The 24,094-nt window shown below is 48.1% G+C and overlaps 1 protein-coding gene across 1 annotated transcript in view; it reads left to right on the forward strand.

The window, feature by feature from the left end:
* LOC106746923 (allergen Asp f 7 homolog) overlaps positions 1-12,073 on the forward strand; it is a 172,813-nt gene extending 160,740 nt beyond the window's left edge. The window contains exons 5-6 of the mRNA XM_014624070.1: positions 10,584-10,779; positions 11,961-12,073. Of these exons, the coding sequence (XP_014479556.1) occupies positions 10,584-10,779; positions 11,961-12,073 (309 nt within the window). The remainder of the gene's footprint in view (positions 1-10,583; positions 10,780-11,960) is intronic.
* The last annotated feature ends 12,021 nt before the right edge of the window (positions 12,074-24,094 follow it).

A 24,094-nucleotide genomic window follows, 5' to 3' on the forward strand; every position in this document is an offset into this window, starting at 1 on the left:
CCCCCGCCCCCCGGCCGGTTACAATCGTGGAACAAGAAGTCGAGGTATAACACGCAACGCAGATACAATTTGCGAGTTATAAATCATCGCAACGTGATCCGGTTAATTCGATCGCGCGCGCACGTTGCTGCCGAAGTTGGGTTATACCGAGCGCGCGCTGGCATAAATCACAATAAATCGCGATTAATGACATATCGAGAGAGGCCTAGACGCGCGCCGTATTAAGAGTCCCGCGTCCGGTTACGTAAGGAACGACGGCGACGTGCGCGGATCCGTTGTCGACCTGTGTGTGATCGTCGAGTCCCAGCGCGAAATCGTCAATCTAACCGCGCTCGTGCAAATCGTCCGGTCAATTTATCATGTAATCGTTAATTAACGGACCCGCCGGCGAGCGCCGTCGCTGTAGGAAACAATTCGTTTTATCTCTCACGGATAAGCTGTGCCCGCACATACGTTTGTGAACACGCGTGTATTGGGTGTTTCGGCCGGTTTTGAGGGTTGACGTTAGATGGCGTTAGTTACGAATTGTAGCGGACCTCGAGCTGAATTAACATAGTGTATTAATGACTCATGTGGACGTATAAGGAATAATTATGATGTTCTCTGTGTAGCCACTAAATCCATTTCAGATCACGTTGTATTATGTATTAATACTGAAGGACGTCAATTTGAACGATTTGGAAAATGCTTCTTACGTTTGCATACAGGAAAAAAGGTGCTAGGTTTATGTAATTACTCCAATAGCAAATTTTTACTTGAATCAAGTATTATTTGAATATAGAAAAAAGTGCTACGTTTAAATAATACTTACTGAATTCGAGTAAAAATTTGTTGTATAGCGTCGCTAAATTGATCTCGGTGATAACATAGCGATAAATAGCGTCGCTAAATTTATCTCGATGATAACATCATACGTCAACGACGGTCCCGCCGGTTTCCATTTTTCTTGTCCGCATTTTCTTCTTTGTTTCTTTTTCCGACGTGTGCAATTAACCGGACGCGACGTTCTAAACCACCTTGGCGATTCTTCGCGTCCACATCGCGACTTTCGCCGACAGACACACGCGCACACACACACACACACATAGGTACTCCCGAGAGCATCTTTATTGCACGGTATATTCACACTACGCGTAATATCTCAGCGCGCGAACGGCGCGTATAATCAATGACATCTTTACGAGGAGCGCGATAAGCCCGCGAATTCCGTAAGAGCCTTCGCGAGAGGAGAAGCAAGGACGGGGGGTAGGAAGAAACGCGACGTGGAGACACCGAGAAGGAAGAAGAAGCGACTCCAGTGGCGGATAGTGGAGGAAGGCGACGGCCGAGTCTTCCCTTCGGCGATTTGGCCCGTTGTGGAAGCAACAGACTCGATTTATTCTACGTTGAGGTGTTTAACGTTTCGCGAGGTTCCCAGCCAGAGCCATACAAATCGGTTCGATGTGTCATCAAGTGTAATTTAATCCGACCTATGTCCACTCTGGTAAAGTCAGACCCGAGTCTATCCTGGACTAATTCAGGATAGAAAATGAAAATGAAAAAAAATATTATCGAAAAAAAAAATAAAAGAATAAAAGAATAAACATAATATATGTGTTCAAAATAATTATTTTGTTACCAACTGAAACCGACCACGGTTTGATATCGCCAAAACGGATAAATTATATTTAACAATTGAATCTCGGACCGAATCGGGTCCTATCGGGCCTTGATTTAAGGTCGATTCGCTGTTCCCGACTCACCGCTCCGACTTCAGCTCTCATTCCCAATGTTTCGGAGTTAACTTTCCCGAGATCGAATTTCACGCCTCATCCATTTTCCCGATCGATTACGCCCGTCGTCGTCGTCGTTTCGAAACTTTTCTCGGCGGTTCGTGAATTTTGCATTTTTTCCCTCGCATTTCCGTCAACGCTCCCGCCCGGGGGATCGCACGGGGATCCGTCCCTGGCGGGCAGAAGCGCAAAGTCTCGAGGAGACAACAGGGAGTGTCCGCTGTTGCATGATAAATCCGCCGCGGCTTAATTCGCATCAGCTGTAACATCGGCCGGAATTCTTTCCCGCGACTGATGCGCTCGAGCGCTCTCGGCCCGCCCGGCCTCCGCTTCGTCTTTCTCCCTCTCTCTCTCTCTTCCCCTCGGCGTCCGCCTCTCTCGTGCTGCACTTCTTCTTACCGCTGCACTTCGCCTTTATGGGACTCGGCATCAACGGGCCGCGATGATGTCACGGGGCGTGTCTCGCACCGTGAAACGTGCGCGGGATTCTTTTCGCCGGCGAGAGGGCATTCGTAGAGACGCGAGCGAGATGCGAGCGGCAGATGCGGCGGCCGCGCCGAAGAGGCCGCCGCACTCTGTATTTAGTTTAATTAACCGGAGCAAGTAACGCGGTAATTTGCGTCCCGGCTCATTTATTACCGCCCTCGGCACGAGGATTTTCGGTTATTTCGGAACAAGGTGTTGCGGAACGTCGTCTTTCGCCCTTCATTCGCTGCGCCGATACTTCGCTTAGTCATTTTTGTCGAAAGCCGAATATCGTGCACGGGGAATTTAATCAATCAATTTCAATTCAATTCAGACCGATTTGTCTATCGGAATAGTCCGAGCCAATTTTTGATTCGATAAATGCAATTTTGGGGGAAAAATACTTAGAAATTTATTTGTGGTTTATTTCGCAAGAAAATAACGCCAGCAGATAAATAATTGGCTTTTCAAATAGTTTTCTTGTTTAGTCCAAATAATTGATTGTTTAACCTAGATAATTTATTTTGTACGGTTCAAAGGAAAAAATTGTTGTTTCCATCAAACGACACAGTTCGGTCTAAACAATATGATATTTGATGTAAGATTATGTTATTTGATATAAAATTATTATTAGAATTATACATAAAACGGGAGGAACAATATCGGTGTCGCAGGATACTCCGATCTCGAAGTTTCGCATTTTGAAAATGAGATGTTCGTTGCATCTGTTGCTCGGTGATTGCGTCATATTTTCTACTAATGCGCCTCTTGTCAGACCAGTCATCCGGAAAATGAGCGTTTTCCAACAGAGATCGATAACCGTTCCGCCAATTTCTCGCGATACTTCTTCGCGTCCGCAACGTCTTGAACGCAGCTCGCTCGGTGGCTGCGAGAGCGTGCCGCATTTGCGCCGCACTCGCGCCGCTAAATTATGCTCCCAAGTGTCGCTCATAAATAGCTCAGCTCCCAAACACACTTGGTCGGTGCAGGAGGCCAAAGAGGAAGAACTTATATATCCCTCGCGATAATAACTCCGGCCGCGTGAGATAATACACAATCCGCCGTGTGGGTCAATCCGATCGCAGCGTGACGCGCGTGTGTGTGCGTGCACAGAGGAAAAGATTCCTTTAGATTCAATATTTCTATTTATTTGACTAAAATTTGCTGTCGTAGAAACAACACATATTTTACATACACGAAATATGATTTGTTTCAATAGAAATTTTATTGTCTCGCTCACGAGAAACTCTATTATTTAACAGTAAGAACGCTGTTATTTGAAATCATATCTTTTAACTAAATAAAATATTATTTTGTCACGATAAATGTGCAAAATGAAACAAATGATTTCTTCGTGAGAAAATTATCTTTCGTTTCAAAGAAATATTTAGGATGAAGATGCATATTCGTTGAAAAGTTGAACAATCGTACTTGTTAATCGAAACGTTAGTTACTTCGCAGCATGCCAGTGATGAAATTTGTTTCATCGGACGCAGTAAAATTTGTTAAATTTGATGGAATCTTTTTCGCAGTGTGTGAATCGCGACGCAAGGTGGGTCACCGCGTTCGATTGATCGACGACCACTTTCGAAGTTCCACGACCGCGTTAATTGAATTCGATCACGTCGCCGGATCGACGAGCAGTGTTTCTCCTTTTCGCAAATGTCGCAGAAAAAGCGAATTAAAGACGAGTGAGAAAGACAGAGAGAGAGAGAGAGTGAGTGGGGAGGATGGGGAAAAGGAATAATATACCTTCGGCGGTCATTGCCGAGCACGGAAGTCATTCTCGAGGGAGAAAAATCGCGCAGTGCTCGGCCGTGATGAAAATGTCAAGTCGCGCGGCGTCTCGAATTAACGCTTCCCCGTCGGGCGATTTTCCCTTTTTCTGCCTATCCCAGTCCGCGACTAACGAGCTCCTCCGCCGTTGCCAAATAAAGATGAGAGCCGGCCGCACGGCTCTGTCATAAAGCATTTCCCCCGAATCGAATTGAGCCGTCGAAGCGGCGGCGACGGTTATAGCGGCGGTCGTTCTCGTCTTCTCGTCTCCTCTTCCGCCTTGATTGACGGTTCCTCGTCGTCCTCGCTCTCTCGCCGAATAAGCGCGATAACTCGCGGCGAAATAACCGCGATTGCCGTCGTCGCAGGCTCTTTAATTGGCCCGGCCTGGCTGAATTCGTTCGGCCCCGCGGAATTGCACGCGTGCCGAGCGTGTTACGCGTTTTTTTATAAGGCGATAACAGTGGATAACAAAAATGTTACTCCATATCGCGCGCGCGCACGCCGTAGCAGCGACGAGGAAGGCATGTCGGACCGAACGACCGGATAAAAAAGCGAACGTGTGTAAAAGAAAAAAGCAGAAAGTAAGACGCTCTACCTTACGGTAGAATCCGCGTTCTCTTGGCCGCGCCGGGTAAACAAGTGCAGCGTAGCGCAGCCGAGGTCGCTGCACCGCGCGGCCGGTTAATTCGGTCAGCCTAATTCGTGTGCGCGCTTCTTGTGTCACGTGGAATAATTCGGTGACGCGATTCGAGATCGTGTGTGATAGGACGCGAGGTAATTCCGCGAGAAATACGAACTGTGTATGTGTGTGTGTGTGTGTGTGTTGCGTGTGTGTCCGAGTTGAAGATCCCTCGAGAGAAAATGCCAGGCTTTTCGAGACGCGTGGCCGATCTGAGAGCGAAATTCCCGGAGAGAATTGTGTAATTTTATGGAAATTCCGAAATCTTGTTGACTATAATTGCTTTACTTGGCACTTCATGAGTCACTTGGTGAATTTTTAGACATTACGTAAGTACGATTGATATTTTCTTGCTGTAATGTCAAGGCTGTACATCATGAATCATGTTGACAAACATTTAGTACAGATTTGTCATGCTTCCTCGCGTTGTATCAACTCTTATATCTCTAACGGTATCGTCACGGATTGCCTTAAGATGTTAGCATCGTAAAGGAGCGTCGTAGTAATTGATTTTATTCGGATCAAATAAATATCACTTGAATGTAACAGTTTTTCTCTTCCGGTGTGCTGTATTCAAGTAACATTTACTTGACCCAAAATAAAATAAATAAAATAAATTACTACAATACTCCTTAGAAAATATTTACTTGAAAGTAGCAATTTTTTTTTTCCTTCCGTGTAGCATCGATAATCACTCTCTTATATTAATCGGGCCATTTATTCCTCTCATTGCGTCTATTCCAGTCGTATTCGCGGGGCGCGCATAACCATTAGATTCCGCTGACTCGGCGATGTCGCAATCGATATACGTTCGCCTCGCGGTGGTCCGGCGATGTTTTGCCGCGCGATCGGTATCCGCACGCTCCCGATTGTTTACCAAACTTAATGAATCGCCCGTGAGAGTTGCACTCGCGCGCTTTAACGGAGCTTGCAAAACCGCGAGCGCGGTTTTTTCTCTCTTGGTTCCTATACGAGCGCGTACGAGAGCATAACAATTTAATTGTCGTTTCTCGCGGCGGGGCTGCGCGCGTCTCACGCGCGGCCACAGCCGCCCCGCGTCCGAACGAAACGAGCAAAAACGTTGTCGTCGGCGGTGCCGTAGCGACACGCTCGATACGACGTGGGTCTCTCTTTCTCTCCTCTCTGACTCTCCCCCCCCCCCCCTCTCTNAGTCCCGCCGGCTAATCAACTAACTCAAAAATTGCTCTATAAACACCCTATCTCCCGGTAATGTCTACATCGGCGCTTAACCCGATCCTCGCGCCGCGCCTCTTGCGCGCCGATCGCGGCAATAAAAAGAAAACCGTGTATAATATGTAATGGGCCTATCTCGCGTAATAACTCCGCAGTTACTTCGGCCACGGTAGATCTCGCCGATAATTTCAAAGACAGAGAGGGGCCGCGAGGTGTGCGTACACACACGCTAGCCGGCTAGAGCTGGCCGCGCGCGATCGCGGGGAAGGGCTGCTGTTGCCCGCCAGTGAGAGAGAGAGAGAGAGAGAGAGAGAGAGATATTCGCGCGGCGCCCGTCGCCTCTTCGCGCCTGCTTCGGGCAGGAAAACGCTAACATTTAGAATAATCCTTTCGTAACGTCATACTCCCCGTGTATAAACCGTGTCTCGGCTGTTACGTGTTACAGAAACGACGTAATTAACGTCGCTGTCCGCTAAGAATTTATTACTCGGATCTAATAGGGCAAGAGAGCGAGCGAGCGAGAGAGAGAGAGAGAGAGAGAGCTGTCGCGTATGCACCGGAAAGAGATTAACGTCGGCGGCAATCCGCCGAGAGACACGCGTCCGACAGGAGGCGCGTGAAAAAATGAAAGCCGCGCGCGGACGTGTCCGTTGAAGAGTAAAATTGATAAGAAAAGGAAGAAAAGCGCGCGGGAAAGAAAACGCGCGCGCGGAGCTAACGCGCGAGGGACGTTGATTAATTGATCGAGAGAGGACGCGAAGTTGGCGACGTCGGCGGCGATTCGAGAGAGCAATAGTCCCGCGGCATCGATTAGTTATATAAAGTGTTGAAGTTGCGTGCGCCGTTTTTCACGCATTCTTTTCCGCGCAACATCGAGCTCCGCTCTTGTGTGTTGTACAAATCGTTCCCGCGATACGGATCGCGCGACCTCTCTCTCTTCCTTTCGTTCCTCCCCTGAGAGTATCGCGATCGCTGAACATTAAATGTTATACCACCGGCGTTTCTTCGAGCACCTTCGAGTCAAACGAATCGCCTCGCGAGCAATTAAGACGTGTAATACCGTTCCACCGGCTCTTTTCCCCCATCTTCTCTCTCTCTCTCTCTCTCCTTTTCTCTTCCATTTTTACACTCGCAGTCGGGAAAGGCTGCAGAAGCGCATCGATCCGAAACGCCTTGCATAAATGATCGTCGCGCTGCTGGCCGCGGCCGAAGGCGTAACGCGTCGCCGCCGACGCTAGGCGGTGTATCGATTCGCCACACACATTTTTAGCCCTCCGAAACATTTGTAGTAATTAAATTAATTCCGCCGGGACTCCGGCGTCCGGCCGGGGATTGCCTAACGAATGATTGATGAATGCTCCATTCTCATTACGGGCCGCTACTGTGAGAACACGTAATACGTAGCTACGAGAGCGCAACCGTCTGTATTACGCTCTTGTGTGCGCATCGATTTATTTTATTTAGATATATAGAGGATATATATATATATATATATATATATAGCACAGGCACACATATACGTACATATGTACGTAAATACATACGCCCCGTGTATACACGCGCAGCTCCCGCGATCCGCTCGGGCCGGAATCATTAGGAACAATTTACCCGGTCTTTCATTAGTCATCGACGATTTAATGCGTCGTTTGATTTCATCTACCCGGGGAGGAAGCCGTTTCGCCCTTTTTCGAGCACGAGGTGCATCCGGCGACTCACCCGGCTCGTCGTCCCCTCGAGGAGGAGGAGACGCGTTCTCTCTCGTTAAATTTTATTAGTTTATAATTATTTATCGCCCGACGCGGACGCGCGTCGCCGTTTACGACGGATTATTGCCGCGTGTGTATATTAGATTTAATTAGAATCGCCAAGTCGTAAAGCCGAGGCCGTCGGTGCTCGCCTCCACCTGCGTGACGCGCATAACGCGCGTCGCGCTTTTTATCGGGCCCTCGCAAAAATACGCTCGTCGTCGTCGCTCATCTCGTGGCTCATGAATAACAAGCGCACGTAGCACGCTTTCCAGAAAGCAGAACTTCGCCATGGGCGTGTCTCGCCTGCCGAGTGCGCCGGGTCCGCGATTTCGGCGTTTGTCACAAGCGGTGACTCGTTGCGCCGCCTTGACGTATTTCACTTCGCCGTTCGGGACGCGGCATCAAATGTTAATTTCGGAAACACCGTTTCCGCAGGCACAAAACGACGAGGCATCCGTAAGCGCGCGCGACGCAAAGTCGTGCACGTAGAGGTTTTCACGACTCCTCGACAAAGTAAGCGATTTAAACCGTCGAATCTGTGCCCCTCGATTTTCCCGAACAAACTCATGATCTTCCGGCGAAAGACGGAGACGAATGGAATTACGACGGAAGAGAAGCCGCCTCGCGTTTTTACAACGACGAAATTGAAAGCGCGCGTTCATTCGCTCGCGCGACGGACAACAAGTTGCGCAATTTTACGGTGGCTCGAATGGCGCCGCTAAAAGCACCGGCGAAATCCGTTATAAATTATCGCGCAGGCAGCACGCGAGCGAGCGCGGATGTGTTACGTGTAATTTGTTAATAGCGCCGCGACGTTACAGTTACACTCACCGGCGGTGTAACGCCGGCCGAACGTTGCGCTATTAGCGTTGTATCGTGTTTCACGACACCGAACCATTTGTTTCGTCCTATGACGGCTGTGTGCGGCGCGGACAGAGGCGAGCTTTTCATTGTCGACGTGTGCACGAGCATTCCCACGTTTCAAGTCAAGAGGCCGTCCGGGAAACAATCGCTGCCGCCGCTGTGAATCTGATCTTCCGCACGATTGTTTCGGAAATCCGATATCGACACGACCGCGCGATCGATCACGGCCGCTACTAAATGATCCCCCCTTTAATACAGTTAGGAGTCATCCCCCCTCCCCCGTCGCGCATTGTACGTTCCGCCGTCCGGGAATATTTAGTTACTGCCCGCAGTTCTATGGGAACGCATTGCCCGATACTTGTTTCCAGTGAGTTGGGCCGGATTCGAGGCTCCGCGATGAGCGAGTTTTAATGATTGCGTTGCACGAAAAAGTGTGCCATCATTTATAAACTTGAAATATTTGCGGACGAATAACGTACGTGGATAACCGTTTCTAATTGGACTCGTGTTTGCAGGACACTTCCCGTCTCAATTTACGTTCGGAAGATCCTTCAGTTCGCAACGGTGCGCAACACCCTGCATGTCAAATATCACAATGTCCACTGATTGCGAATTAACACGTCTCGGTGGGTTGAGCGGCATGTTTCCTCGTTACTTGCGTAACCGTTGCGTGTCTTCTTCGCCCCGACAGCTTCTGTAAGCGGCCGTGTCGCCGCCTTCGGCGTAACGGCCGGCCGATTCGCTCGTTCGTCGTTTGATCGGATTACGGGCTATGAGAATCGCTACCTCGGCGGTGATTGACTATTAATTCCGCCGGTCATTAGACACGATCGGAGGTGTGTCGCGGGGAAATTAGATAGCGCCGGGCTACACGAGCGACAGGCCGGTCGAATCTCCCGTGGGAACCGCTCCCGTGATTAGTCCACGTCACTGCCGACGCTAGTTATGCTAATTGCGCTTAAGCACTTTGGCCTGCTATCAGCGCGGACTATTGAAACCGCCGCCGTGAATAAGTCACGTACCGGGCCGGACTGGAAACCTCCGTCGATTTCGACCGTCGATATCATCATCATCGAGCTTTCGAGAAAGAGGGGAGAAAAATCGACGACGATCTCGACGCTACGACAATCGTTCGCGATACGCTCCGCGCGTGGGCGAAATTACACTCGCGTCGCTTCTAAGTCTTCTCGTTAAATCGAGTCCCGCAGCTGGGCGAAGCAGTGCGAAATCACCACGTTGTAACGGCGTATCATACTAATATTCATTTACGCCAACGTCGCACAATGCCGCGAAATACACGTGAATTAACTCGGAACGGTTTAATAATCAAGCCTCGAGATTGCCTCGTCATTTTTTTCCCTCGATTTTGCCGAGAGGCGAAGAGAGAGAGAAAGAGAGGGGGGGAAAGAGACAGAGAGACCAGAGTGCCTACGCGAATGCGAGTCGCTTCATCGAGCCAGAGATCTTGTAAGATCCTCGTGGAGGATCCTAAGTACACAATCACGCTGAAATGCGCATCTCACGTTAATCATAATAATTCTGTCGCAATAGGTGGACATTCTTTTTCAATTCGAAATTACCGCAAAACATTCTGCATTTTCGATTTATTATCGCGGAAATCCAATTCAAGCGATTACGTCATGTCGCTGGCATCGTTGCACCCGGGAGAAAGGAATCGGCTGTCCATGCAATACAAATGAAATTCAGTTACCACACCTGGTTTTTAACCTGAGGGAGCTAAAAACTCGGGGCAAAAAGAATTAGCCGAATTAAACTAAATTTCAGTCGTGTCACAGCCAATTTTCACCTGCGGGAGCTAGTTTTTAGCCGCGGCGGCTACTTCTTCCTCCCGTGGTGTGCGTAAAAAAACACCGAGTTAAGCGTTGATTAATTCCGCTCGGCCCCTCTCCCCTCCCCCCGCCGTATCTTCGAGTCGACACGCTTCTCTTTTTGCGCCCGTAAACTTTCACATAGAGAGAGAGAGACAGCCGAAAAGCCGATACGCTCCGCCGACGGTGCTGACGATATGGCGGCTACTTACGGCTACCTCGCGGCTGACCTGTACGTTTCGTTTTGTTGCAGGCGGCGGGACCGCCGGTGCAGCTGGAGCCAGTGGACCTGTCCGTGAAAACTCCCGTGGTGTTGCAGGTGCCTCGGTACAGTCCAGCGGCAATAATTACAGCCGCCGCGAGAAGAGTGCCGTCGCCATCGACGACGCCCACGCCGCCGCCGCCGCCGCCACCGCCGCTGCCGCCGTCGTCGCTCTGCGTATCTACCGGTGAGTGGAATCCCTTGCGAAATTTATACACGGCCGGAATTCAAATCGGATTTTTAATCCCAGCACGATACCGGCCGCGGATGCGAAAAACGCGCGAATTTCCACTCGTTCGCGGCGACTCGAGCTTGTCGGATAGCTCGAATTTCGCCGCCGTTCGCGAGTGCGCCGCGACCGCCGTGCGGGTGTCAACGATGATTCATGAAGTGTGTTATCGAACGTTGACTGAAATTCTTTCGGGAGATTGGAAGTCGGCTCTGTGTGAACCGGTCGAACATTGAGAAACTGCGAAAATATCGAATTGTTGAAAATGCTTAGGACGGAAAGATCTGCAGCCATTCGAGAAGATTCGTTACGAAATTCCCTTGACTGATTTCTGTAAGTCTGGAGAAAATAGCATAGTGAGGTATCATTTCTAGCGTGAAGAGCAGTGCCATTTCGTAACGGCGTCTCCACTGATCCCTCCAAAAAATTCCTGAGCGATTCGCTGAGTTAACGAAGAATCGAAATTTCGACTCGGCTATTAACGGGGCGCGCGCTCGATTACGTGGCGCAATACAGAAAATGCGATTTATCCGCATCCGAGTAATTCGTTTCTCTCTTCCTGATTAGTGTCCAGCCGAGTAATTTGTAATCTCTCTCTCCTGACTAATGTCGACGGGAGCGAATTCGAATTTCTTCCGATTAACGTCCGCGCGATTAATCTCCAAACGCGAAAACGTACGCCTAGCCGAAGGCGGTTGAAGGACGCGTTTGAGATTCCACAGAGGCAGCGGAATTCTACATTATGAACTGCACGCAAACGAGAAACTGCCTATCGTATGTCGCCTCGACGGCCGCGCGGCGTGTATACGCACGCACATTTACACACCGCTTATAAAATTGCATCGTGAAGTGCCGGATTTGCAATAATAATATTAAGGTGTTTCTATCTATATTTATTATATACTGAAAAAAAATACTCTTCTATCATTTTATTCATTTATCTAAATAATAAATATTAATTTCGAGTGAAATTAAGAGAAATATACACGCAATATTGCAAACACAGAAATATTGTTTATTTTTGACTTTTCTCATTAATGCTTTATTTATACGTCAGTTTGAGCAAATAGAGCTGTGTATATAATAGAATGTGATACATAAATGTTGAAATATGCACGATATATCCACATGTATCGTAGATATTATTACATGGAGAAAATCTGGTTATATTAATCAGAAAGGGAGCAATCAGATGCCGTTTTGGTTGAAGGAAACAGAATTCCTGGTTATAAGAACCACATTTGGATTATAAGATCTACATTGGTGGCTTTTCCAGCGGTCAAGATTTTTAGACGAGCTGTGTGCGCTTCACTCTTGCGCCTGACACACGTTGAAAACGAGCCGCGTAATTCCGCCTTTACATCGGCGGCCGCGCACAGGTGCGGCGCGCCAGCGCACACAGGTGCAGGCAACACGCAGCACGCGCAGAAAACGTCGCGGCCTCGACGCTCGCTTATGGATAAACCATAGAGAGAGAGAAAGAGAGAGAGAGAGAGAGAGAGATCTCCGGCGATTGCGTTGCTTTATGGGTTAATTATGTGGGATTTTTTCTGCATACCGCGCGCGGACGAGCCCACCGTCCGTTCGAACGACCATTATATGGAAAACCGATGCGCGCCGCGCGTGCGCGCGCGTATGTGTGTGTGTTTACATATACACACGTACGCGCGTACGAGCGTTGAATCGTTGAATCTTTTTTCCTCTCTCTCTCTCTCTCTCTCTCTCTCTCTCTCTCTCTCTCTCTCTTCGTCTCGCCGGTGCCGGTGAATAAATTACGAATTTGTCGCGAACGCATTTGTGCGCTCGCGAGACGCGTCTTTCCTTTGAAGTTTCGGCGTTTTGATGTTGCACAATCTGCTCGAGATTTCGGATATTCCACGAGTGTTATTAAATATATATGGAATTAAATTAAACGGGAAAGTGAAGAATCAAAATTTTTACGCACGGATGCAAGCCAGAAACACTTCTCTATCAAGAGGTATGACGGATGTATGGAAATTATTATACGTTTCCTTGCAAATAACTGTTTCTCAAAATGTCCGAGGATCGACACTTCTAGAAACTGGGCTATCAAAACCGACATATTAGTGATAGAAAATTAAAAAAATAAAATAAAACTACTGGAATTACTTACTGAAATAACTGGCAAAAGTATCCGTGATCACTTTTATCTAACTGTTCTCGATGATGTCGAGTTTAACGAATAATATTATTAAATAATAATAACAATAGCTTCATTGGTCACAAAAGAAATAAGGACAAAGAGCCAAGTGTCCGAAAACTGAAGGAAAATACTCGGTATTCGTGAGATGCCCCGCAGGGGGAAAGAGGACGCTCGGCCGTGAACTTTTGCGAGGAACCACATCCTGATTTGCACGTCGTCGTAATGATACGAAATGAGAATCCGAAGCGCGCAGAAAGATCCTCGATCTACCTTGAGGTTTCAAGGTCGATGCGTTCACCGACGATTCCGCGATTGAAATAAAAACGCGGCACGGAAAGAGCGAAGAGAGAGAGAGAGAGAGAAAGAGAGACTCCTCGATCTCGCTGGCGGCTGCGAGAGCCCGCAGGGCAGAGCTGCAGCACGAGATAGGTGGGAACGAGCAAAGGAGAGCCACCTGAAATAATCTTAAAACGCCGTAATCGCCTGGATAAAGCGGCGAGAACCGTTGGCAAAAAGTCGCTTTAGCGCTCGCGCGCTTAATAGTTTAAACCGCGAAATCGCTCGCACAACTAGCGTGCGCGCCACGCCTCTTTTTTATCCACCTAGAAAGAGAGAGAGAGAGAGAGAGAGAGAGAGAGAGAGAGAGAGAGAGAGAGAGAGGGAGAAAAAAGGCAGTCGGCGAAAATGACGACGGCGAGCGGGAAAGAAACGCGGCGCCGCGACTAGCGTGTTCGGTGCTGAACGTTCACTTCCATTTCTGGATTAATGATCACGCACACCTGCGCAAAGTAGAATCCGAATGCGATTGGGGTCGCAACCCGTAGTCCTCGCCTGCGGCGGGCCTCGTCGTCGTCGTCGTCGTCGTGGTGCTCGTGTATACCAGTAGCCCGGGAATACTTTTATCGCACGCCGACGGGCCGACGCGCAGGTCTCGTCGCAGTATCGCGCGTTGCCCGATTCGCCTTCCCGACGATAGCGACGAGAGCGAGCGAGCGCGAAATCGCCTTCCCGTATTTCGTGATTTACGCCGCTGGAAAGCGGCCCCGGTTGCGCGTTAATCCTTTCGCGCCTAATGGCCGGTTGTACGTACACGTCCCATAAGGAAAATAAACTGACAAATGTCCGCGAGCCGCGTTTTAAAGTTTCGCGAAGTTCCGCGCGTTCGGGCATTATGTAAACGCGAGTGCGATTTTTCTTTTTTTTTTTTCCTTTTCTTTTTTCCCGGGGCTTATTGAAACCACGGCGCGCGGTGTCGATGTGCAATTCAAGTGGCTCCGATACTCCACTCGGACTATACTGTTGGTAATCGACGTTGGGAACGTCCAGGCTGCTCGTAGACAAAAAATGTCGCGGCTTGTGTGCGAAGGGGAACGTAGAGACGAGATCGGGAATATTCCGCGACACCTGCATCCCAAATAGAGGTTTCCGTGCTATTTTGAGGATTTCGTGAGGATAGTTCGCGTCTACTCTCAGACGGCTCGTTTTTTCGGAGAAAAAAACTGGTTGAATTCATTTGACAATAAACGAATGAAAGGCGAGCCGATGGACGGAAATGGGATTTCTCGTACTTGAGGCTGAATTTGGTTTGGAATAACGAGAGAATTTGTTTTCTTCGATCAAGACGCGTTCAGATCGTTCATCGTCATATCGATTTAACCGATCTTTTTTTCTTTTTTTCCGTGTAAACTACGAAAAATCTACTTTCGCGGGGTTGACACTTATTAATTCTGTCTCTTGAATCTTCTTGAATTTTGCTGATTTCACTTCGATGCTATCTCTGAACTACCTACTTTTGCGGCAAAACAGCGAAAACGGGAATCTGACTCATATTTTAATTTATTCGTATTTTATATATACAAACAAGATTTATTATTTCTTATTTATAAATAATAATAAACTGAAACATACGTGTTTTAACGGTGAAATAATAATTTTGAGACTTCAGTCAGCAGGAAAATGTGAGTGTACCGTTTGGAACATATGAAACGTGTTAAATATAACACAAAATTCTTTACTATGTAGTTACACTTACTAGAACAATCGTTCTCCTCACTATAATTCTTTCACTATGATAATTATAGTTACAAATACCCAATCTTTTTTTTCCCATGCATTTAAAGGGTTAAAGGTTTAACGTAGAGGCGAAATTTCGAAAATTCTCTCTTTCCCTCTTCCGGGTTGAAGAGCCCCGTGGCGGAACCCGCTCTACGTCGTCGTGCGTAAAAACCGAGGCTTCTCCCGCGGCATCTCGTTCAGCGTCCGCCCCGCGGCACGTGACATTCCCCGCGGAGACGACGACGACGGCGGCGGCGGCGGCGGTTCTCTCGGACGTGCGGAGCGAGTCGGCGGTGGTCGATGCTACATCCCTCGGCCGCCATCGACATTCTATTGTTTTCCAGTAAACTCCGCCGACGGTGATCTCCCGCGGCGATAGAACGCGAACGGATATTAAGGATCGTTCACGTAGGCCCCCATCGGTCGCCTGGCCTTTTCCTTGAGCTTCCAACAGCCGCTCGCGTCCGCGTTCATAACTCGCCGCCGCCGCCGTGGCTATCGGAAAATTCCGATCGTGTGTGAACGCCATATACGCAACGAGTCGACACGAGTCTTGTGTTTGTGCGCGCGACCGGTGTCGAGCCCGATCGTGTCGGACAGCGCATTTCGCGAGCCTGACGCAACAAAGTCCGACGGGAAAAACTCGGATCGCCGATCTGTCACCGAGGACGTATCCCGGGTATAAATTAATCCGAGCGTGTCCCAAAATAGGCCTCCCTTCGTTGAGCCTGGATACCGCCGAGAAAGGCAAATTCTGAATGCAATCTTCTTGAATAAACACTTTTTCGTTCTAGCCGTAAAAATAATTAGTCGACTTTTCGAAGAAATGTTGCTATATCAACGATAATAACCTTGCATAATGGTTGCTACTACTATAAAATATAGTTGGCACCGGAAGTAACTGTGATCTCCCATCAGTGTAGGGTCTTTCCGGTCTCCGTTTGAAATTATCACCCGGGGAAGAAATACGCCCGGCCCGGCGGGGGAACCTCGTTGCTTCTCGCGCGCCCGCGGAATCATCGCGAAACTCTCGGCGCGTTAAAGGCGCGTTATCATTTTACCGTTGGGAAAACGGTTCGTTTCAATTTATCAGCGCGCGCGGCACGGTCGAGAAAGCGATTCAAGTATCAGCAATTAGTTCTCGCTCCTTTCCTTTTGAAGACACATTATAGCGCGCGCGGACCGTTAGAGCTAAACAAAGGAAGAAGTTCCACAGTCGCGACGCAACTGATGCGACGAGCTTTACGACGCTTTAATTGCGTTAACGAAATTGCCGCGCGATGACGAGGCCGCGGGGGAAGAGAGAGAGAGAGAGAGAGAAAGTGAGAGGAGGAAGACGCAGAGAAAGAATAGAGGACTTTATTTGTCCGCGACGGCGAATAATTAAACAATCCGCGCGGCTGGAACGAGCCTAGAATTAAGCGGCGCACAATGTCGCGGAGCGACGAGCGAGCGAGCGTTCGCTCGTCTGCCGCGGCGAATTAACACAGGTGGTCGCGTTTAATTTCAGCCGTTGAAAAGTGCCCCCGCGAAGCCTCCATGTGCTCTCGCGCGTCACGGAGAGAAAGAGAGTAGGGCGGAGAAAGAAAGAGAGAGAGAGAGAGAGAGAGAAAGTTCGCGGCGTCGCGCGAGCTTTTCGTATAATTCACATCCGGGTGGAGGTATCACGGCGGTTGCAAACGCGGCGCACCGCCACATCACCGTTTTCTTTTCCCGGGTTTCAACCGGGGAGGAGAGATGACGGATAGCGGGGCCGTCTGTTGGGAGTCGGCTTAAGCCGACGCTCCCAGAGTTTGATTGTCTTTGATTAATTACTCATGCTGTTTCTCGGCCGGCGGAAGCCGACGAGTAGCAATCTAGATAATGCGTAACCGTGTTAACGGTCCGACGATAATCTTTTTGTTTTTAAAGCGAAAAAGCGCGCGCAGTCGATGAGTACAAGACGCCGTGAAACGGCTCGAGGGGGGGGGGGNGGGGGGGGGGGGGGGAGCTGGTCGAATGGGAAAGGTACCGGCGGTACCGAGGCGCGATCGGCGTGTCCCCCGTTGCGAGGATGATCTCGTAGCTTTCTCGCGCCTGACGTACCGCGTAATCGTCAGATATAAATTGTTACCATTGTGTTTTGCCCGCCATTTTTACCGTCTCGCCGCCGCGTGTCCGCCTCTGAAACCTCTCGGGGCTCGCTCGTGTCGTCTCGCCGCGTATATATTCCGCGGCTCATTTTTCATATGCATAAAAAATTTATCCCCAACTTTCGTCACTCTTTTACCCACCTGCGTGGACAAGATGACGAAATCGACGGGTTGTCGAGAAATGTAAATCAAGCCAAGTCCGAGAAATAATGTAAATTTTCCAATTTATTCGCACGATAGTCGAGACTTCAGTTACGCGGGAAATCAATTCGTCGTTATTTTCACGTCGCTGGGAAAATGAGGAAAAATCGACAAACCACGAGCGCGTAATCGCCTTTCCCCTATGCATCGAAAGCTGTTTCTCTCCTGAGTAAACGAGTAAAGAAATAAATCGGGCCTACGGTCAATTTAATCGATGACATCAGGCCGCCAGGCAGGAGGGACGGGTTATCCCTTTCCTCGGGCCGTCGATCGCGCGTCCACACGGCCGAAAGAACGTGGATCGGTATAATTTAGATAATGAAACTAAGCAGACGCGAATCGCTTTGACATTCTCCGTGGAATATTTCGCGCTCGCGCGCGCGTAATTCTATTCGAGATTGCGACGTGATTATCAGACACGGCGTGTCCCCGCGGCGATATCCGCCTTGATATTTGCCAAGGGAGATCGCTCCGATCGGCCGGAGCGCTCGCCGGAGAGCGCGATAAACACTATAATTAGCGACGCGCCGGGATTAAGCGTTATTCGGTTACGCGGATTAACTGTCTATTGAATAACGGCGTCGTTACGACGCCCACGTGCGCGAACGACACCCGCTTATCCGGGGATAATAATGACGCAGCCTTTCGCGGGTGATTAGAGGATAAACGAGAAGACGTATTACGGTCGGCCGGCGCAGACGGCGCGTTATCGTAATAAATTATTCTTATCGGTAGTCGAGCGCAGGCTGGACGCGTGTCTCGCTGTCCGAGATAAATCCTAGGCCGAATGATAAAACGATCGAGTCGCTCTATTACATGGCGGGAACAGGAACGACGGGCGGTGGTATCGTGTCGCCGGACGTCGCGGATAATTCATGGCGACGTGCGCGCGTTATGGTTCAGCGTGGTCGCGTTATTTAGAAACGATAACGCCTTCGCCCGGTAATTGTCCGACATTTCAGCGGACGGCATCCGGTCGCCGTTGTTAACCAGATAGAGAGGCGGCCTTCCGACGATCTTTTCTATTCGCTTTTTTTTTTATTTCTTTATTTTTAGGAGGAGACTTTAATATACGCCGAGGAAAAGGTATCTTCAGATTTAGTGGATCTTATCGCATCCTAACAAATTCCATCATTGGCGTAATCCGAGGAAACTAACGTTTCGATTAACAGGTACGATTGTTAGACCTTCCAACGAATGTGCGTCTTTGTCTTGAGTAAGACATTTGTTTGGAACGGAAGATAAGTTTCTCACGAGGACATTATTTTCGTTTCATTTTACATATTTGTATATTGTAGCCAAATCATACTTTACGCGGTTGAAAGATATTATTTCATACAATAGCGTTCTTTCTGTTAAATCATCGAGTTTTCTCGGGTGAGGGAATAAAATTGTCGTAAAGAAATATCGGTTGCTCCGCATCCGTGCGGATGAATTTTCATTCCACGGTTTTACACGGCGTTTTCAGAAGCCAAAATCAAAACGGTATCTCGCTGCGCCTCTCCTCTATTTATTCATTTATTCATTCTTGATTTCAAAGAGCGCGCCGACGTGTTACTTTTACGCGCGGTTTCAATCCGTAGATCAGCGCGATACACATTGCAGGGCCTTAGACGTTATTGATTCGACTACGGTAATCATCCTGCGGTGTACGAGGCGGCAGGTGCGCGCGCGGTTTAGCCGTCGACGACGATCGAGATAAATCCGCCGCTGAATGGTGAAACGATGATCGAGAATGGCGGTCGGACTGCCGGTAAGACCGGTAGCGATAGGCGGTGGTCATATCGCGCTCCGAGCATTGGGCGATAGGATCTTAGATGTTCTCGCTCTCGCGGCGCGTTCCGAATGAATACTTGCACGCATGGACACACACAAGCAACACGAATGCACGTAGAGTGCGTACTGGTGGACGTGCGTGTGCCATGCGGACGCACCGTGCGTGCGTGCGTGCGTGCCCACCGTGCTTGTTCGCGAGGCAGTGCAATACTTTCCGCTTATTCTACTCGTGTCAAAACGGCGACACCGCAGAATTAACGCAGAATTTCGCCGGAGTTAATAGCCGATGTTGGTTACGCGCGCGCGTCTCTCTTAAACGGATATTAAATATTCCGGGAAAAAGTACGGAAGAGAGAGGAATGATTAGCATCTAGTTTCTTTCCTCTGTTCTTTTTCTTTTTTTTTGGGGGGGGGGATTAATGTAAAATATTTCGGACTTATTTTCTACTTAAATTGACAGAAATGTATTAGTTGATTTAAGAGGCTGAGAAGCAGGTAGTTACGTTCATTTGATTCTAACAATTTTTTCCGCATGGATTTTACGGGATCAGACCTCCGAATTGACCTGACTCCATTTTTGGGGATTAGAAATCGGAGCCAGGTGATAACTTCTCACTGTGAGATCCGGCTCTAAAATCCGCCGTGTTCCGTTTTAACGGCTTCTGAAACGCTGACGGTGTTACGCGACGGTGGAGTACGGATCGCGATCCATCATCCTCATAAAAGTTTCTTAATCGTCATCCAGTACATTGTCCGATTTAATATTACGCCGATGCAGCGGGCCAAATACGATCCTCGCGATGCAACCAATACCACCGAATCCCATTAAAACGCCAAATGACGGCGCTTTTCACGCGCATCAATCATCACCGCGGATATAATCGCGCGAGAGCGTTTTACGAAGCGTCTGTCGGCGACCGTCACGATCTAAAAATAACAATTAAGAGCTCGACGACGGCTCTCTCTTTCCCTCTCCTCCTCGCTCTTCATTTTCACTTGATCGCCGACGACAGAAGCGTAACAGTAATTAAACCAATTACGCGCGTCGCCGGTCTCTCATTAGCCGGTCTGCTTCAATTAATATTCGTTATAGACGGAACAATGCCGCGCCCGCGTTTGTCGGGCCCGCCTTATTATACGTTATCGATCGATCTCACGATCGGTCCACGATCGTAGGCGCGAGGATTGACGGGCGGCCACGAGAGAGCCACGGCGAAATGGAGCAACGGCGACCGGTCGAACGGAGATAGGAAGAACCGGGGGAAGAAGAGTCCTTCTCCTTCTCTCTCTCTCTCTCTGTCCGCCTTTTTCTCTCTCTCTTTTTCGACCTCCCCTCGGCTCTCCGAGAGAGCTCCGAGGCGCGAAGGAAATCTTTAAAGCCTCTTTAATGCTTTTATGTAACACCAGAGACGTTACGTTGCGCCACCGCTCGTCCTCTTCACGGCGTAAACCGTCTCGGCACCGTTGCCTCGTCGTGCTCTCCGGGCCGCTGCTCCTCCTCGCGTTGACTCCTCTCGAGTGCCTAAACCAGCCGGGTTGTGCAAGGCACGGGGACGAAGAGAAGCGTTCGGCGTTAGTGGGCGAACAAAAAAAAAAGACCAACTTTCCTTTTGCATTTTTTATCGGTGTTGTAAAAATTTCGGTTTCAAAACGTTCAAGAGATTCAAAAGAGGAGTGAATTAGAGATCGAAGAAGGAGTTGTAAGTCTCATCGTCGATCGTTTTTGCATCCCGTATCCTGTAACTCGTCCTGGGATCATCAGTTCATGGCTCTCACCGTGGCTCAGACACCCAATAGTGCCACACGAATGTAACGGGTCGACCGGAAAGGAAGTACGACATTAATTAATGATCGCACGTTGATCAACATCGATCGTCGACGATTTCGAGTAACCGTCCCGATAATCTGCCAATGTGCTAATTTGGCCACCTCGAGGATCTGTAATGTTTTATGAACATCGATTGCATCGTAATCCCCCGGAAGCACCGAAAATGCTTGTCATTGGTCGGTGTAAGGCGAGGGATTGCGATCAACGAGGCGACTTCGCCCTCTTCAAAGGTACCAATTGTTTTGGTATTCTCGCACGTCGCGTGTTCATCCGTGACCACGTCGTTACATCTCGAGCTGACGAGCGGCGCACACAACGCGACACGAAGTACGTGTATCGGCGCGATGTTTATAATTCCCGACGGGCGATCGAATCATTTTGTCGGCTATTGAAACATTTAATCCGGCTCTCGTCGCGCTAGTTAATACGCGTTTCTTCGTTCCAATCGTACCAATGCGAGTGTCAGTGCCCGAGTCGAAATTTTAGTTCCACATTTAAGCCTTCAAAGGTCCTCTATTGTGTTCCTTCAATGCTACAAATGAGAAGTTACTTCCGTTTCTCCCTTCTTGAAGACTTAATACAGAATTGAAAATTTCCCCCGGGAGATCTGAATTTCTTTTTTAGCATCTTTTTTAGCACCAAAGAAGCATTATTATCTTTTGATGCTACAAATGGGAAGTTATTTTCGTTTTTCTTGAAGACTTAACGTAGGACGCTCGAGTCGAAATTTTAGTCCTACATTAAACCTACTTAATTCTGCGTTTAAGTCTTCGAGTGGAAAAAAAAGGAAATAATTCCCCATTTGTAGCATCAAGGAAGCACAATAGAAGGCCTTTGAAGACTTAATGTAGAACTAATATTTCGACTCGGGAACCACGGAGCAACCAGGAGCAGGATGCTGGGACGCAGACGGCGGCACATCATTTCCAGGTGTGTCACTTATTATTACGTAAGATGTTAACGTACGATTTTAACGAACGGTCTCTTAACGAGTGCATTGAAAATAAGGGGATTACCGATTCGAAATTTAGAATCTATTCTGGGGCCGGCGTTTATTGTTTGTCATCCGACAAATAATCATAACTTCGTGAACCTCCAATTACTCGTTAACCTGTACACACTTCATACAACAAAGGAATATAGATTTAGATCCATATAGCCGAATAACGGTCCATGAATATGAATCTGTAATGAAGTATACTCTCAATCAAGGATTGTGAATAATTTACGATTATGAATGCCGGTCCCGAGTCTCATAAATGCTGATTCGTGCCTCTGATGATGCTCCTTGGGTAGCAAGTCATATCTTCAAGTTGCCAACGCTTTCTTCTCACCTCTGTTTAGCCTTGTTATTGTACCAAAGCCAGATTTTAATCCCTATTCATATTTACACAACTGCTACCTTTACTCTTACAACTCTTCCCATCTCGCCTCTTTGGAATCTCCAAATCCTATCTAAATTTTCAAGGCTGAGAAAAAAATAATCACAGGATTATAAATGAAGCAGCTTCGTTATATTTACAGATTAATTATTTAATATTCACACTATAATATTTAATATCATATTAATATTTATCGTATTCTATCGGCAATTAAGTAAGCCGTATGATTGATACGTTGTGTGGTTATAAAAATTAAATTAATTAAAAGAATATTATGAAGATTAATTCTTCGTGGATGTTTACTATACAACAAAGATAACACACGACGCGAACAATAACTCGTATAGTATTACCTCGAAATTTCTCATTGGTTCTCAACTTCGACGGATTTTTCAGGATTAACGTGCAGTAGAAACAAAATTTCGACTCGGGTAGGTCGCTGTACGTCATATATCATTCGCGCTCGAACATGTTCGCTCGATTCTTACCTAATGTTTACGTTGACCGCGATCTTCGTGTTAATCAAACAAGACTCGAGATCGGACAGGTTCGCATTTAACGCTAAACGCACGACGAGAATGAGCCTTTGAATTATCGAAAGCGTGAATGATAGACGCTCTTCGCGGGCGAGGGGACGACGTTAATAAAGAACCACAAATTTACCGATCAATCGACGTCAGAGGCCTCGCGGAGGACCTCCGATATGTAAATACACGCCAAGTGTGGAGACTCTGCTCTTATTGCGAATACGTATAATGACGTCACTGTCTGAATATTCCGATACCGCGAAAGGTATAATTCAATATCGTGCCTGCTCGCCGGGCGTTCGTTGTTTTCGTAGCGTTGCGATCGTTCAAAAGCGCGCACGAGATTTGTCTTTTTCTTCTCATCTCCCTCTGGCTTTCGACGTTTCGTAGCAATTTGCAGCGCGCGTAGAGGAATTAATAATACTATCCGTGACGGGGAAGCGCATGTTCCTTTTTTTCTCTCCCCCTCTCCTTTTTTTATGATTTTTTCTTTCTTTCGCCGCATGGCATTAATTCGCCGAGAAGTACGCATCGGGTAAGAGACCGTCGGAGCGACGGCGGCACACTTTCGAAAAAATTGCGGACGACCGGTACGGTCGAATTTCGGTTAAATTGGGCCGCCGGATAGAGAGCTTAATGCCGCTGATGGAATAATGCGGCCTGCGAAGTGTCAGTATCCTTGACGTGCCCCCGGATCTAGAAAGTCTCATCACGGTTGATTAGTAAAATTGAAACGTGCTCATTGCTGCGCCGTGCCGTCGTCCACGCGTGCGATACGAAAGCCAAAGGATGTAATAACGGCGTAAATCGATAAATCGACCCGGTACACGAGACCCGGGGAAAAATTCGTCATATTCCTCGCCCTTGTCCAATTAGTTCTATTACACATAAAACAAATAGGTTGCTTGAATTTTCGGGTTCGTCTGATGACGAACGAGCCGAACACGTTTTAATTGAAGAAAACAGACTTTATCTGGTTATGAGAACTGAATTTAGTTCCTTCATCTCGAAAACATTTTTTTAATTTGTTCATCGTCAGGTTAATTCAATCCAACTATTTCCGTGCACCGTGAAAAATGAGTTTGCTTGAATCTACCTAACAATGAATACCCAAATCGCGTTTTGATTGAAGGAGACAAAATTGCTAGTTCTCATGAACTAAATTTGATTCTTAACGAAACGGAAGAAATTACGTTTCCTCCAACTAA

Source organism: Dinoponera quadriceps, unplaced genomic scaffold (genome assembly GCF_001313825.1).
Source record: "Dinoponera quadriceps isolate SergipeBrazil2010 unplaced genomic scaffold, ASM131382v1 scaffold1846, whole genome shotgun sequence".
In the NCBI taxonomy this organism is placed as follows: domain Eukaryota; kingdom Metazoa; phylum Arthropoda; class Insecta; order Hymenoptera; family Formicidae; genus Dinoponera; species Dinoponera quadriceps.